At 40.2% G+C, this 17,223-nt stretch overlaps 2 protein-coding genes across 2 annotated transcripts; both read left to right on the forward strand.

The window, feature by feature from the left end:
* Window positions 1–386: 386 nt before the first annotated feature.
* LOC133882126 (NEDD8-activating enzyme E1 catalytic subunit) lies at window positions 387–11,803 on the forward strand. The gene is made up of 9 exons (XM_062321237.1): window positions 387–651; window positions 758–921; window positions 7,380–7,582; window positions 7,851–8,083; window positions 8,176–8,238; window positions 8,324–8,380; window positions 8,629–8,750; window positions 9,968–10,085; window positions 11,196–11,803. The coding sequence occupies exons 1-9, from the start codon at window positions 550–552 to the stop codon at window positions 11,484–11,486; spliced, it is 1,353 nt and encodes a 450-aa protein (XP_062177221.1). The 5' UTR covers window positions 387–549; the 3' UTR covers window positions 11,487–11,803.
* Window positions 11,804–14,977: 3,174 nt separating this feature from the next.
* LOC133858939 (uncharacterized) lies at window positions 14,978–15,835 on the forward strand. Its single transcript, XM_062294387.1, has 2 exons — window positions 14,978–15,202; window positions 15,313–15,835. Exons 1-2 carry the CDS (start codon window positions 15,074–15,076, stop codon window positions 15,547–15,549), a joined length of 366 nt encoding a protein of 121 aa, XP_062150371.1. The 5' UTR covers window positions 14,978–15,073; the 3' UTR covers window positions 15,550–15,835.
* Window positions 15,836–17,223: the final 1,388 nt, after the last annotated feature.

Genomic DNA, 17,223 nt, shown 5'->3' on the forward strand with positions numbered 1-17,223 from the left:
ATGTAAGAAACACTACATGCCAATGGACACATGTCAATTTTATATATGGGTTGTAAAAAATTTCCTAAAAACCAGTTTGTAAGAAATTTTTATCCTCTTAAAAAGATTAAACAAGGATTACACTTTGCTTGTTAAGGTATTTTGAGGGGTAATTTTTTTTTTTTTGAGTTGAAAAAATATTTTGATGTTCATGTTGTTTGTTAGTGTTTGTGTTTTGAGAAAATAAAACAAAAACCTTTCATACCCAAAACCAAAACTTTCTTTAACAACACTCCAAATATTATACGGATCTTTTGTTAAACCTATATTATTATTATTTTTTTTTATTATTATTATTATTTTTTTTGAAATAAGTATAAGTTCTGTTGAGTGTGTGAGGGATGTGCAAATTTGGTATTAAAAGTTTCACAAGGCAAGCGTAAAAGCCAAGCTACCACTGCCGTTGTATCACACAACAGTGCCCATTTGTGTGAAATTCCGAATTCCTACTTTTGGGACTTTAGCTTCCAGGCTTTATAGCCGAGCAGAATCCCAGTCTGAGTGATTGTAATGGCCGACGCCGAGGCGCAACCAAGCCGATCGAGGGACCTAGATAAGCTCCTCCTCCGACCGGGCCATCTCGTCGGCGCTAACTTCGAACCGGGCCAAGAAGTAAACTCTCTATCACTCTCTCTGCGTCATTTTCACAAACACTATCTTTGCAATTTCATTTACTATATGTGTTTTCTTTCTTTATTCATTTTTTGGGTTTTTGCAGTTGAGAAATGACCTTGCACAATATGCCAAAGTGTTAGTGGTAGGGGCTGGTGGATTGGGCTGTGAGCTTCTAAAAGACTTGGCTCTCTCGGGTTTCGAAAATCTTGAGGTCATAGACATGGACAGAATCGAGGTCACCAACCTCAATCGCCAATTCCTCTTCAGGTACTTTCTTATTCATTTTAATTTTTGTTTCCGATTTCTTTATATTTTTTCTTTTGGTTTTTTCTGAATCGAAGGTTGTTATTGCCAAATAGTTTTAATTTTTACTCTTAAGGAAGACTAAATGAATCACACCCATTTCATGGGTTATTTAGAAGATGGAGGAACACTCGGGCAAAGTAGGTGAATTTTGTTTATGTTGCAATTGTGGGTCGCTTTGCATCTTGGGGTTATCAAATGTGTTCATCGTTCAAATAAGATAGATTAATTGGTCAATGGATATCTATCCGTGTATACGTATGTATGTGTGCAAGTATTGATTGTTTAGATACATTGGGCACCTAATGAGTTCTGAAACCACGACCTCACCCTTTGGAACAGAGTAGATATAATGCTGGGGTAATGGGGGAAATTAATGAAGGAATGCTGGGAGTAGTAGTAGTTGTATTAATGGTAGTAGAGCAAACAGTAATGGCAGAATTTGAGGTGCCATCCTCCAGGAGACAAAAGCAGTAAATGCTAATAGAGATAACCCTAATAACCTAGAAGCCTTATATTTATAGCCCCTTACAATTAAGCCCATTAATTCCTAGACAAAATAGACCCACCTAAGGCCCAACACACTAGTCCTTATTTACTAAGATCGGTGGCCCAGGTCTGCTGCCCAAAACGCACCGTTTGGACCCACTCCAACTGGAACACAACTCAGCTACTGATAACCTTCTGAGCCGCGTGTCCCCACCGCAACTGCATTTCTTCCCCGAACTTCTCCCAGTCTCTTCACTTTTCCAAGACTCCATCTTTACCCTTCTTCTTCTCTCAGCACTGTGACAACTATCCCCCCGTTCAGAACACCTTGCCCACAAGGTGTGGGTAAGCATCCTTGAGACGGTGGTACTCCTCCCAAGTGGCGTCGTCGGAGGTTTGCCCCTCCCAGCGAACGAGTTCGTGCATCGACGGGAGGTAGTTTGGGTAAGGGCACCACCGCGGATCCAAGCTTCGGCTTCAGTTGGCTCACGTGGAAGACCGGGTGGATACGGGCCTCCGGCGGTAGCTCGATCTCATAGGCCACCTTCCCCACCTTCCAGAGCACCCGAAACGGCCCATAGAACCGAGGCGAAAGCTTCAAGGCGCGGCGATGGGCAATGGTGGTTTGGCGGTACGGCTGGAGTCTCAGGTAAACCCCTTGGCCCACCTTCAATTCACGCTCAGTCCTTTTTAGATCTGCATATTTTTTCATCCGCTGTTGGGCCTGCTTGATGTTGTGTTGGAGTAGTTGTAGGATTTGCTCACGGTTTCGGAGCACCTCGTCCACCGCCTCCACGCGAGTGGTACCAGGAACATAGCTGAGGAGTCGCGGTGGTGGAACCCCGTAGACTGCCTCGTAGGGTGTCATTTTAATGGCTGAATGCCAACTGGTGGTATACCAATATTCGGCCCAGGGAAGCCAGTGGTTCCACTCCTTAGGATTGTCCTGTGCAAAACACCTTAGGTAGTTTTCTAGGCTTTTGTTCACCACTTCCGTCTGCCCGTCGGTCTGTGGGTGATAACTTGTGCTGAGCTTCAGTGAGGTTCCCTGCAACCGAAATAACTCTCTCCAGAATAGGCTAGTAAAAGTAGGATCCCGGTCGGAGACTATTGACTGGGGCATCCCATGGAGCTTAAAGATATTCTGTATGAATAGCTGAGCTACCTTAGCCGCGGTGTAAGGGTGAGAAAGGGCTGTAAAGTGGCTATACTTAGACAACCGGTCCACCACTACCAGAACCACGGAGTGCCCTAGTGAGAGAGGAAGGCCTTCAACAAAGTCCATAGAGATGTCAGTCCAGACTCTGGTTGGGATGGGAAGGGGCTGAAGAAGCCCTGCTGGCCGAGTATTTTCATGCTTGTTTTGCTGGCAAATGTCACATTCCCTAATGAACCTCTTGATTTCCTTTCGCATGCCCTTCCAGTAGAAATCCCGCTTAGCCCTTTGAATGGTTTTGTCATACCCTGAATGCCCCGCCATTGGATCACTGTGGACAAACTTGAGCACTTGGGCCTTGATCTCAGGAGACTGTCCTAAGACAATTTTTTGTTTATATAGTAAAATTCCATCTCGGGTTGAGTATTTCCTAATGTCCAGCTCATTTCTCAACCATTTCTACCATAGTGGTTGTAGGTCTTCATCACTCTGATACTGCTGCTTGAGTTCCTCAATCCATTCTGCCGTGGGAATAGACAGCAAGAAGAGGGTTCCATCTTCTTCCCAACCCTCCTTCCTTGATAGGGCATCGGCCACCCTGTTTTCCACTCCTTTCTTGTACTCTACTACAAAGTCGTACCCGAGCAGTTTGGTGATCCATTTCTGCTGAAATGGCGTGCCAACTTTCTGTTCTAGTAGAAATTTTAGACTCTGTTGGTCAGTTTTTACCACAAAGGGCTTGCCCAATAAGTATGGTCTCCACTTTTGGATTGTTGTCACCAAGGCGAACAGTTCCTTCTCATAAACTGACATGTGTAGGGCCTTGCCTTTAAGAGCCTTACTCAAAAAAGCTATCGGCCGATTACTCTGCATTAACACTGCTCCTATGCCCACCCCGTTAGCATCACATTCAATTAGGAATGGCTGGGAGAAATTCAGGAGGGCTAGAACAGGGGTTTGTGAAACTGCGTTCTTAAGGGCTTGAAAGGCTTCTCGGCCTAAATCAGTCCAAGTAAAAGAATTGTGGCGCAACATGGCTATTAAGGGTGCAGCTATGGATCTGTAACCTTTTATAAACTTCCGGTAGTAACCGGTAAGCCCTAGGAAACCCCCAAGTGCTTTGGTAGTTTTTGGGAGAGGCCAATCAATCATAGCTTGGATCTTCCTTGGATCAGCACAAACCCCCCCAGCCGAGATGATGTGGCCCAGATATTCCACCTTCGAACACCCGAACCTACACTTGGAGAGCTTGGCAAAAAGCTGGTGCTGTTTCAGCAAGGTCAAGGCCTTTGTGAGGTGTTCTAGGTGGGTGTCCATATCCTTACTGTAAATTAGGATATCATCAAAAAAAACTAGCACAAATTTCCGTAGGAAGGGCTGAAAAATGTGATTCATTAGACTTTGGAATGTGGACGGTGCATTGGTTAGCCCGAAGGGCATAACCAGAAACTCATAGTGCCCGGAATGGGTTCTAAAGGCTATTTTAGGTATATCGGATTCCACCACCCGAATTTGATGGTAGCCGGATCGAAGATCCAACTTAGAAAAAACCTTAGAGCCCCATAATTCGTCTAATAACTCATCAACCAAGGGAATTGGGAACTTATCTTTCACTGTCACCTTGTTGAGAGCCCGGTAGTCCATGCACATCCTCCATGTGCCGTCAGCCTTTCGCACAAGCAAGACCGGTGATGAAAAGGGGCTGTGACTCGTCCGGATCACCCCGGAGTCCAACAGCTCCTGGACTATGCGCTCTATTTCCTCTTTCTGGAAATAAGGGTATCGATAGGGCCGAACCGAGACGGGCTGAGCTCCGGCTTCCAGCGTAATTGAATGGTCATGGGCTCTTGAGGGAGGAAGTCCCTTGGGCTCCTGAAAGATTCCAGCAAACTGTTCCAACACAACTGTTACTGGGCCCAGTATAGATGGCTGCTTGTCTGGCCTTAAACTTAATGATTGACCCTGTATCTCTCAGGTTTCCTGGCTGCCCGTTATTGAGTGGCCCACTAGATGTAGCAGCAGCCCTTTTTTCTTCAGCCTAGGGAGCTTAAAAGAATCTCCTCCTTCAAGGTTAACCCTAGGCCCCTGTCGTAGGCCTTGTAGGGTCCATGGTACTCCTCCCAAGGTGAACTTCATAGTGAGGGCCGAAAAATCCCAGAGAATGGGCCCTAGGGTTCGGAGCCACTATATGCCCAAAACTGTGTCACACCCGGCCAGTGGTAGGATGAACAAATCTGTCCGGAAAGTAACCCCTTGTAATTTAACCTCCACCTCCCTACTACGCCCGGGACTCGCCACTTCTTGACCATTAGCTATTTGGACAGTAATTCCGTCCCTAGGTTGAGGCTGGATTCCCAGCGAGGCTGCCAATTTTGCATCCATGAAATTGTGGGTACTCCCCGAGTCAATGAGGACAATAACCCTGTGGAAGCGGATGACTCCGACGATCCGCATGGTTTTCGGGCTTGGGGTTCCGGTAATGGCACTCAGCGAGATCTCCGAAAATTCCTCTAAGAAAAATTCCCCGGGGTCCTCCTCGGTTGGGATAACCGGGTTACCTTCTTCCTCCTCATCCCTCGATTAGGAACAGCTTGGGCACGGTGCATACATGGCCGCGAGTCCATTTGGAGTCACACGAGTAACACAAGCCACGACGGCGTCTCTCCTCCATTTGTGCCTGGGTGATTTTCTGCACCGGAACCAATGCCTGGTTCGGTTGTGGACCCCTATTCGGATTGAACCCGTGTCTCACAGGGGCTTGTGAATTAGGCTTGGGTTGCCCCATTGAGGTAGCCCGAGGAAACATCCCCTTACCATTACCTAGAGGAAGCTCCGAGCTCATGCTCCGCGGGGAGTGGTTAAATGGGGTAGACCTCCACGGGGGTCTGACGCCACGTACCAGGCTGGACAGACACTCCTCCTGGATGCGAGCTAGGGAGTAAGCGTCTACTAAGGATTTTGGGTTGAACATCCGGACGGGTAGCCGGATTTCATCTTTTAACCCACCAAGAAAACAGCTGAGCTTATGCTCATCAGGTAGCCGGTGTACCTTAAGAGCAAGAATATCAAACCGGTTCTTGTAATCCTCTAAGGAACCCTCCTGGCTCAGCTTGGAAAGGGTTTCCATGGGATCGTCGTAGGGGCCCCGGCCGAACCTGATCTGAATTGCCCGGGTGAAATCCGTCCAAGAGGAGATCGCATTGCTGGCCTTGAGCTCCTGGAACCACACCAGGGCTTTTCCATCCATGTGGAAGGCGCAAATGGAGAGACGTTGAGTGTCTGGTGTGCAATACATTTCAAAGAATTGCTCAGCCCGGCAACACCAAGTCTCAGGGTCTTCCCCGTCGAAACGTGGGAATTCCAGCCTAACAGTCTTGGGTTTAAGGCCTTCCCCGGAATAAGAACTTTCCGGGAAGGAATGGGACTCACCGCCCAAGTTGGTGGGGGGTGGGTTAGGAATATGTGGGTGGGTATGGTTGTTTGGGTTAGGATGGTGGTGGATATGGTTGTTTGGGGAGTCGGTGTCTGAGTGGGTTTCAGTGTTTAGGATAGGTTGTTTTTCTGGGTCTCTGGGTCGGTCATCCATAAGGAGCTGTACCATCTGTGTTAGGCGGTCTACAGCCTCACGGGTGCTCTGAATTTCCGCCTGGGTGGCCATCTCAGCCTGAAGACTAGTAACTTGTCCTTGAAGCTGAGCCAACTGTTGAGAATCTTCAGCCATTGCAGTAGAACGGGTTTTCATAGGCTGGGATCGGGGGCTCTAATACCAAATTGGAACAGAGTAGATATAATGCTGGGGTAATGGGGGAAATTAATGAAGGAATGCTGGTAGTAGTAGTTGTATTAATGGTAGTTGAGCAAACAGTAATGGCAGAATTCGAGGTGCCACCCTCCAGGAGACAAAAGCAGTAAATGCTAATAGAGATAACCCTAATAACCTAGAAGCCTTATATTTATAGCCCCTTACAATTAAGCCCATTAATTCCTAGACAAAATAGACCCACCTAAGGCCCAACACACTGGTCCTTATTTACTAAGATCGGTGGCCCAGGTCTGCTGCCCAAAACGCACTGTTTGGACCCACTCCAGCTGGAACGCAACTCAGCTACTGATAACCTTCTGAGCCACGTGTCCCCACCGCAACTCTATTTCTTCCCCGAACTTCTCCCAGTCTCTTCACTTCTTCAAGACTCCATCTTTACCCTTCTTCTTCTCTCAGCACTGTGACACCCTTCAACCGATTTTCACGGGGAGAAGCTGCCATTTGAGCTGGAGATCATTGGTGTAAATTGCTATGTATTGTATCTCTGCCAATTTACCTTGATAATTGTGGTTTTTGAAGACAAGAATTACCTAGAAGGACCAAGTAAATGGGCAAACCCTCCTATTTGCCAGTTATTTCGTCATATGTTGCTGGTCGACTTGCTTTATTTGAGTGGGGTGGCTAGTCATAAGTTTAGTTATTTTCTAGAACTGGAACGACATATTCAAAAAATCTAGAGATGAGCATGCTACGATCTTGTTTAACAATTACTTTTTTAATATGTACTTTATCTCCCATTGTTTAGTATTTGCAGATGATTATAAGCCAAAGTAATATGCAATCTTTACAATGTATTTGCTGTGGCATCATCTCAGTTTATGTTGACTACGTATACTTCTGTGCACTAATGACTCCAGCAATCCTTTAGTTTTTGTGTGTTATATATGTCGCTTTGGCTTTTCAATTTTCAGTTTGGGAGTATTATTTTTTTTAATATTGGCTTCTCCATTTAAGACTTGAAGATGTTGGTAAGCCAAAAGCTGAGGTTGCTGCAAAGCGTGTCATGGAAAGAGTTAGTGGGGTGAGTATCAAGCCACATTATTGCCGGATCGAGGACAAAGACATTGATTTTTATAGCGATTTCAATATTATTGTTCTTGGCCTTGATTCAATTGAGGCTCGGAGCTACATCAATGCTGTAGCTTGTAGCTTCCTAGGTATGTATCTAGAACTCATCTAATTTTTTAACTTCTTACTGTAATTAGGTGTAACTCACTTTTGTGCTTCTCAGTTGCTACACTCTGTTATTGAGTCTTCATATAAACTAATACATAAAAGCAAATGCCAAATGGCCTACATGAACAGTTGACTGGCAGCTTCCTCAAACTTTCATGGGTTCATAATGTGTCATTCTCAAAGTGACTAGTCATTACTGAACTCCGCTTATGCTCATCTGCTGTGTTTCATTGTTGTTTGGAAATGTAGAGTACGATTCTGATGATAACCCTCGAGAAGAGACGATTAAACCTATGGTAGATGGTGGAACTGAAGGTTTCAAGGGCCATGCTAGGGTTATTGTGCCAGGGGTCACACCATGCTTTGAGTGTACCATCTGGCTTTTCCCCCCTCAAGTAAAGTTTCCCTTATGCACCCTTGCTGAAACTCCTAGAACTGCCGCTCATTGTATTGAATATGCCCACTTAATAAAGTGGGATGAGGTAATAACTACGCATGTTTGTTCTTTTCCCTTTTCCGAAGTGGGGAATTTAAACTGATTTATGTGTTATCTAAACATACATCTTATTTTTAGGTTCATAGTGGAAAGGCTTTCGATCCAGATGACCCAGTACATATGAAATGGGTCTATGATGAGGTTAATAAAATGCAGTTATTTAGTGACTGTCTTAATATTGATTTTCATTGTGGGTCATCTCGCTTATGCTACCCATTTCTCATAGGCTGTCAAGAGAGCTGAGCTTTTTGGCATTCCAGGAGTCACATATTCTCTTACTCAGGTATTTGTATAGTCAGGGATGTCAATTTCTCAAAAGCTTAATTTTTAGTTGAGTTTCTGCCCGATTACTGAGTGGTTTGGCTTAGGTGTTCTTTGGCTACCATATATTTGAAAAATCAATTTAAAAATATTTAAGCTTTTGGTGCTCTTTGCTACTGTATATTTTCAAGAGTTCATTAAAAAAAATCAATGGTCGAAGTTTCAGATATCTAAATTCTTATATAAGTGGCTTCACCTTGATGTTTACAGGGGGTGGTGAAGAATATTATTCCAGCTATTGCTTCCACCAATGCAATTATATCAGCTGCATGTGCACTCGAAACATTGAAGATTACATCGGGATGCAGCAAAACTCTATCCAACTATTTAACGTGGGTCATAATTTTTCTCCTCTTTTTTCTTGGTGAAGAAAGTCGTTAGAATCTTGTCCTTGATGTGGTAACACTGGTTGATGATAAAGGATATTATATAAGAATGATTATGGTTGCATTTGTAATCATTGGATCATGATAAGGGCTTTTTCGGTACATGAAAGGTTATATGTCTTAACTTGTATATGTTTGGAGGGTGGACATAACATCATGTTTCATTTTAATATACTTGGTTACGAATTTTCTTTTGTACAAACATAAATGTACTGGCACATGTTTGGAAGTAGAAAATATACTCACACAAAGCACAGTTTGAAAGTAGAAAAATCTCAGTTACATGTGTCTTATATGTTTTGGGAATAAAATTTGTCCCTTAAATTTCTTATTTTTATCTGAAAAGATTTCTGGTCTCCGTATCATTGTATGACTTCTTAGAGTCAACAATGTGTCTTGTGAAAGTTGCCTGCATTCTTGTATGACCACTATTTTTTTTTTTTCAACATTTCAGCAACAAGCATTTGTTTCTTTCCGCACAGCATTAGTACTGTAAAGTGTGGATGTCCCTAAAGTTGTCTCGTGAGATATATTTTTTCATTCTATAGGTATTTGCTTGTGACATTGTAATCTGTAAACTATTTGATACTTCGTCTATTTTCACTACAATCCATACCTCTTCTTTGATCCTACCTTGTGGATAATTGAGCCAATATGATCGTAATTGTCAATTTCGTGTCTCTCCTAGTGATGTTTAATCCCTCTTGCTCCTAATTTAGTTAAAGTTACATTACCCTTTTTCTTCTTTTTTTAATTTCCTTGTCAAATTTAGTCCTCGTATGTTTTGATGGCTCTTAACTTTTTGTCCTGTCTTTTTTGCTGTGAAACTTATCTTTTTATTTCCTACAGAAAGCTTAATATACTTTCTATTTCTTGTTTTATATTTGAGCTTTAGAGAATTTTTTTTGAGAGTTGATTTCTGCAATTGAAGTACTACAGGTTGTCGGTTGTCAGAACTACCGATGGCACCTTTTGTTAAGAAGTTAGCAAATTTGGTGTGACCCTGGTAGTCCAATTTTGAATGTTGAAAAATAAATTTCATGATTTATTTTATTTTATTTTTTTTTTTTGGGGGGGGGGGGGGGGGGGAGGAGGGGGTGGTGGCTGTAATTTCTCTAATCAATCATTTGGAAAACTTTACATACTGATCTGAATCTTTGTAGGTATAATGGGGTAGAAGGTCTTCACACCAAAGTAACTGAATTTGTAAGGGACAAGGACTGTCTCGTATGTGGTCCAGGTGTTCTTATTGAGCTGGAAGCTTCGGTTACTTTGCAAAAGGTGATCCTAATTTATATTGTTTAAATTTATTAATGATGGACACAACAGTGGTTCTTATTTGTACTTCATTCCCGGTTCTTGCTTTTCCATGTTGATGTTCAGACATGATTTCACCTGTTTTAATCTGAGAATCATTGAACTACTTGATTTGGTCGTACATTTCTTCTTTACGCCTTTGCTTGAGAAGGAAAACCAAGTCAGGTTTATTTAGTTTTGGGTTGATACCTCCAGTAAAGCAGCTTGATCCTAGAAGCTAGCCACTAATAAAACACAATTATCACTTGAATCTGTCGTGTAAAAGCAGAGCAGGGATTTGTTGATAAAATAAAATTACAACTTTGAGGTTTTCAGCTGAAACAATTTCTAAAAGCTGCAGTACTTGTTGCTCATGGGGAGATGTTAGAAAGTATGTTGTGGAGCTTTTTTGCATAGCTGTTTGATGTTTTGTCTCCACTCATGAATCTTTCAATATGAGGATGCCAACATAACATATCTTAGTAGCCAGTGGACATTTTTTTATTTCTCTCTCTCTCTAGATATACACATTATTAATATGCTGGCTTCAAGTAACGGCTGGTAACTATTTGCAATGTTACATAACTCGTTAAGTTCAAATTAGACGAATATTTGTCTCGTCTACGATTAGTCAGGTGTAACACTAAAAGAGTTATGTCATGTGTAATTTGTGTGCGTGTGTGTATTAGAAATAGTCCTTTGGCAGAAACGAGTCCTTTAATTCTCCAAGAATTGACATATCTTTGTGTTTTTTTTTTTTTTTTCTTTTGTTGCTCAAATCTTTAATTTTCCAACACTAAAATGGTTTGGGTCTTGTATATTTTACTGTTTAACAATATTTTTATGCTGTATCACTACAAATCTTCATTGGACAAAGTCAATACACAGAGAAGTTGGTAGACCACCCAAATGGGGCGGGCACATCTCATATTAGCAATCATCAAAATTAGCTCACACTTTTTGCTTTATTTGTCAAAAACAAAATGTGAGTGTTTATTTAAGACATAAGCATGATAATAGCATTTTGATTTTTGAGGAAGCTTTGCTATTTTTGCTTATTTTATGCCTGTCCTAATTGAATTTTTGTGGCAACAGTTCATTGATCTACTTGAAGAGCACCCAAAGCTGCTACTATCAAAAGCTAGTGTCACACACCAAGGAAACAATCTGTATATGCAGGCACCTCCGGTTCTGGAAGAGATGACCCGATCAAACCTAAGTTTACCACTTTTTGAGCTAATGGGCAAAACTGCGAAGAGTGCTCTCCATGTGACTGGTAAAACTACCAAGAACGACAAGAAGACCTCTGCTCTGAGAAAATTACGCGTTGTTTTTAAGGGAGTTGTTGATGGGGTTACAGATATGGATACAGCTGGTGGAGCATAGCTTCCACAACGCGTCTCGGTTTACTTTTGAAGCCACAACTTGTTGAAGCATTTAAGACTCTCTCTCTCTTTCTCTCTCTCTCTCAAATTAGAGCAGTGAAAGGTCGGTGAGGCTAGGTTGAATTCCATTTGATTCTGTAAATTTTTTCCATAGATGGCTGTTCTTTAGAACGATTCAAGCGATGAATTTCTTGCCAAGAGAACAGTGATAATTTACACAGTTCCCTAAGTTGCTCTGATTGGATCAAACATGTTTGGGTAGTGACTGCCATGGTCCGCATTTGGATTTCTTGTATCTCACTTGTATATATTCTTCCATCTCCTCACCATCTTTATACAACCAAGTTTTAAATTCACCATTAGATTTGTGGGATTCAATATAGGTCCTACAAATCTAATGGTGAATATGAAAATTAGATGAGTAAGAAATGGGTGAGTGATGAATTTGTATCATTTTCCTTTTTTGCCTTCCTCTATCAGTTGTCCAGCCCCCTTTACACTTTGGACGGCCCTTTCTTGGCCTTTTTTGGCCATGAAGTTCATCGGACCCTAAATCATATCGGTAGAGATGAAATTAGAAGTGTTAGAATATACGGAAAATATAATATATTTTTCGTATATTTCATATTTGGTTGATATTATAATTTTTTCTATTTACGAATCACGGTGAATTCTATGATTTGATTATCATATTAGTGTTTACTTTAAAACCTATAAATGGGGACCTTTCTGTTGTAGACAATCAAAATACTAAGAGCACAATGTAGTCCTTTGGGTTTTACTCTGTGAACGTATGTCATAGACCGAATCATGTAAAATTTCTGTCTATTTTCTCTCTCATGCTTCAGCTATTCTGTCTCTTTAGATTCATACACAAATTTCAACCAAAAGGAGCCGAAATATAATATACCGACTTTATAAAAATTGATAATTCGATGATATTTTTAAGTGAAGTTTTTCGATATTTTTATTTGATTTTCCTGTTTATTTTTGTCCTACAAAAAGAGAAAGAAAGTCTTAGCCACAAGGATTTAGGTCCGGCCGACAAGTCCTTTGGCGGAGATTGGACTCACATGGGACTGATGGGAGGGAGACTAGACTGCGAAGTGCGAAGGCCTTTTGAATTGGGAAGTCTTAATGAATGTATGTATCGTGCTCAACGCTTGATCAGCCAGATGAGGAAGATGTTTGTTTAGGAATAAATGCCGCCCAACATACATGCCGTCTTTAAAATCAAAGGTTTATAGAGTAAATGAGGGAGATGGGCTGTTGTTTGATGGAATGATTAAGAATAATCATGCATCATATGGAGGGGCCGTGAAGGATTCATTGCAAATGGGGCGGGTCCCTTTGCCAGCTGCCAAGAACACTGCAATGTGGACCACACCGACACCCATAATTCAGTTTTATTTGCTTTTCCAGTTTCCGGAGAGGAGTAAAGTCGTCGCGGGCCTCGTGGATGAGGTATCCGTATATACTATGTTTTGATAACGATATATGATATTTTGTCATTTCAAGATGTACTTCTTAGTTACTTTTAAATTCTTTTTTTTAATAAAAAAAAGAAACGAAAAAAAAAAAAAAGTAAAAGTTGTTACGTGGGTAAAAATAGTCAAAAGTTGTGTCTTGGGGTGATAATATAATATATTTCTTTGATAACAACCGGAGAAAAGAGTTCTGATGAAGCATGTTATTCACTTAATGCATGTTGTTGGGAATAATCTTACTCCAAGTTGAATTGGGATAGTTGTCTCAACCCGGGTCCAATAAGGACTCTTCGAAGAATCTGATCAACGGTTCAACTGGACACTCTTAGTTTAAGTGAGAATAGTAAACCTAGTTCAGATTTGACTCCACCTATTTGCTTATAAATAGGCTCATACCCCATGTATAAACGTTAAACTGATTATTTTATGCATTGAGCATACTTTTCTGATTTAGGCATCGGACTCTTAATTTTAATTGTTTGTGCCGTTCACCTTTACCCCTGGGCCCCTCCTTTTGTGTCCCACGAAAAAAGGAAAAATACACGTACTCTCTTCAAATTATCACTCTATTGTAAATGTCTCACTTCCCTCCTCCAAACTACTGATTAAGTTAACGCCCTATTCAAACTACCAATGTTGTCGGTGTACCCCCATAAAGCGAATAAAAAGATAAAAATAGCTATAAAATTTTCAATAAGATAAAAATATCCTCACAAGGAAAGACGAAGGATAGCAAGTACCTGCATCATGAAAATGAGGAGGAGAATAAAAAGAAAGAGATCTGGAGGGGAATGTAAAGCGAAGGTGTTCCTCCCCCATGGGCTTCATGTCTACTCTGATAAGCACCCCCATTTGGCAATGAGGTGTTTTTTTAAAAAATAATAATAATAAGTTTAGTTTAGTTTTCTTTGATATCATTTTTAAAAATAAAAAATAAAAATAAAATTATGAAGGGTTTTTTTGTCATCGGAAAACATTGACAAATTTTGGTAGTTTGGATGTGACATTATCGTACAATAGGGTAGTAGTTTGAAAATATATACTTTTCCTGTAAAGAAAAAGAATAAAATAGTACTCCCACTATAACGACATAGAAAAAGGACTAGTCACATTTGTAGTATCAACCAAAAGAATTGGTCAATTTTAAAACTCTTTCACCTAATAAGTAACCAATGTGAGACTTAACATCTATAAGTGTCTTTTATAAACCACTTACTCCAACTCCAGTGCCACAAAGCGTTGCTAGGTGACTCTAATACAATTTATAACAATTAGTCACATCTGCGTTATTACCCTAAAATAACTGGTCAATTTGAAACTTCAATCCTTTAGAATAACTTATAAAACTTAACATCACGTAATAATAAGCAACACGAAACTTAGCACCAATAAATATCTTTGTAAAGTATCTACTAATCTTTCAAATATAAAACCGGGACGTTACACTCACAGCCACATCTTGATGCTCCACCCTCCAAACTCGTGCAGAGCTGTACCACGAGGGTCTCTATCCACTTAATTATGAATATACTGGCCCATCACTGTTCAATAAAGATGCATTGTCCTTCCTAGCACGCGTCTTTTTAAAAATTATGATAAGGTAATAGTCTTCAATTATAATTAAGTTATAGTCTTTAATTGTGGGTATGTAATAGTCTTCAACTGTGACTTGAATCTTGATCCAATGATATACGCTAACATGAATTATGGACCAGATACGTGTGCCATTTACAACCAATCTGCGTGGTAGAGATTTAGCCTATCTTGGATCAGATATCTAGCACACCTTATTGCCGGCTGTTCCTCATCCCTTTCCTCAACTGGATAATATCATCATAACGCACTTGCATGATTCTTGTGGGGCTCGTCGGACTTAGCTAGATTGGCCAACTAGACCCATGACCCCACCACCCCCACCCCCACATGCACATTCCTTCTAGCTAGCTACACCATATGCTCCAACTTACCCATCCCCCACCCTTTCCCTATTTATACACCCATTTAATCCTTTGATTTGGAGAAACAGAGGAAAAAAAAAACACTATTAAATGATACTAAACAGCACAAACAAGCTCTAGCTAGCTAGTTTGATCGAGTAGACATGGAAGTAGCTGAAGATGATTTGTTCTTCGCAGATTTAAGCAAGCAAATCTCTCTTCTAATCATGGAGGACGACGACAACAACAACGACGACCGCCCGGTTGTAAACTGTCCTTCAGTTTCTCTCCAGGTTCTTCTTCCTCTTCATGATCTATATATCTCCATCGATCTCTTTAAACTTTTACAACTTTTACAAGTTAATTAGCGTATGTGGTTGAATATATATAAATATATATTCAGGATTTCTCTGGAGCAATCAACCCACCTGCACGATTACCTCCAGTTCTCTACGAGCAAGCTTGCCGCCGGGAAAGCAAAGGGACCGGAGTTTTTATCCCGCAGCTGTCACAGCAGAGGAGGAAGCAGAGGCAAGGAAGATTTGCTTCTTACAACACAATATCCCATAGGCAGCCCGATGGTACGAGGATGGTTTCCCGAGTATCTTCCAACTATTCTTTTAGACCCAAAAAAGGTTGAGTAGAGATCCTTAATTATGATCAGATCGAGGTGTATAATTCAATAATTTCTACTAATAATTCTTTGCCAAGGCAAGGATATGAAGATCGATTCTAAGGCTTATAATTAATATGGTGATCTTCATGTACATGGAAAAGCTATGTATACTTAATACTTTGTTCCTTAATCTCATGTAATTATGGAGAGGTTCACCAAAGGTTTCTACCCCTCCAATATTTGTGGACACGTATGGCTGTTATTTAGTTTTGTTATAGTATAAGCTTTTAATTCATTCTATTATCGTTAATCTGAGGATATTAATTAGTGAATTTAATTCTTTTATATTTTTGTATTTTTTTCTCTACTTGTCCAAAATATCTAATGGGATTATCTTAATTTGAATAGAGCCGAACAAATTGTGGATCTCGATCGTGAGAATGACCACTTCTGCATGCTTTGTAAATTGTAACAATGAGCATCTATCGATCCAATCATTCGTTTTCATACGTATTAATGTTATTTAATAGGCCGCTATACGAGTGTTATATAATTTAATGATGTGACAATAAAAATTAACTCTCAGATCAGTACTTACAAATAAAAATTCAATATTGATTTTTTATATAATAATCGTTTCGACAGCCCGCTCTATACGTAACCACTGGTATAAATTCGGCTTGAATTCGGTTCGTTTAATAAATGAGTTGATCGTGAACACACAATTAGTTTCAATTATTAAACGAACTATACTTGTATACCTTCAGATTTATTGTTTTTATAGTATTATTTTAATTTCGTAATTAGAACATTTTAGGTAAAGATAAATTCTCTTCCTAATATAATTAATCGATATAGCTTGCATTATTATTAATGTGAGTCTTGATATAGATAAGCGTGTTTATGTGTATATGAGTGTGTTAGTGTATGCATAAATATATACGTGTGCATAATGAATTTATATGCATACTATAAAACATATATACATATCAACTTGAGGTTAGATCAAGTTAATTTATTTAACTAACTCGAATTATAAAATCTGCACAATAATTAGTATGTATTTTTGAAAAAATAAATAATCATGATATTTACTTTATATAAGGAATAAATAAGTTAACTGCCGTGAACGATCTCGAGTTCGCTCGAAATTAAAATAAATGAGCTCGAACAAATTATCAAACTTGGCCGGTAATAAGTCCGAGCTCCGCTCATGTTAAAAATAAAATGAAATGAACAAACTTAAACATTTAATGCTCAGCTCAATTACAACCCGACTCTTTCCTCCAATGGGAGTTCTTTTCTTTTCTTTTTTTTGGTTTCCCGGCCGGTCTCTCACTTCTTGTTTGGTTAGGATTATTCTCTTTCAGGTGAAGATTTAGGAGCAACGACGTGTACGTCCCTTCAGAAAGTTAACTACTCCACTGGCATTTTGAATATCAAAGGAAGAGATCGAAGATTTTATGCTTTCACTAGGAAAAAGGAAATTAAAGATTCTTAATTATCTTTTTCTTTTAGGAGGAATCTGGTGGTTGTAAAGGGCCAACATATATAAAAGAAAAAGACAATAAGATTTCGAAACTAGGCTCCTGTTAGTTCTTGGATTCCATTGGGGCCTCGTCGGCAGGCTGCATAATTGCAGGCCAGGCATCAACTTTCAAATTTACCATTAATTAGTCATGATAATTTATTAACTTT

The sequence above is a fragment of the Alnus glutinosa genome, chromosome 1 (assembly GCF_958979055.1).
Source record: "Alnus glutinosa chromosome 1, dhAlnGlut1.1, whole genome shotgun sequence".
Taxonomy (NCBI): domain Eukaryota; kingdom Viridiplantae; phylum Streptophyta; class Magnoliopsida; order Fagales; family Betulaceae; genus Alnus; species Alnus glutinosa.

What these genes read in the sequence shown, in the direction of transcription:
- LOC133882126 (XM_062321237.1), top strand. Translation starts at nt 550, where the DNA reads ATGGCCGACGCCGAGGCGCAACCAAGCCGATCGAGGGACCTAGATAAG. An exon ending in AATCGCCAATTCCTCTTCAG is followed by an intron (nt 922 to 7,379) that starts GTACTTTCTTAT and finishes TCTCCATTTAAG; the next exon opens with ACTTGAAGATGTTGGTAAGC. An exon ending in ACTCTATCCAACTATTTAAC is followed by an intron (nt 8,751 to 9,967) that starts GTGGGTCATAAT and finishes GAATCTTTGTAG; the next exon opens with GTATAATGGGGTAGAAGGTC.
- LOC133858939 (XM_062294387.1), top strand. Translation starts at nt 15,074, where the DNA reads ATGGAAGTAGCTGAAGATGATTTGTTCTTCGCAGATTTAAGCAAGCAA. An exon ending in GTCCTTCAGTTTCTCTCCAG is followed by an intron (nt 15,203 to 15,312) that starts GTTCTTCTTCCT and finishes ATATATATTCAG; the next exon opens with GATTTCTCTGGAGCAATCAA.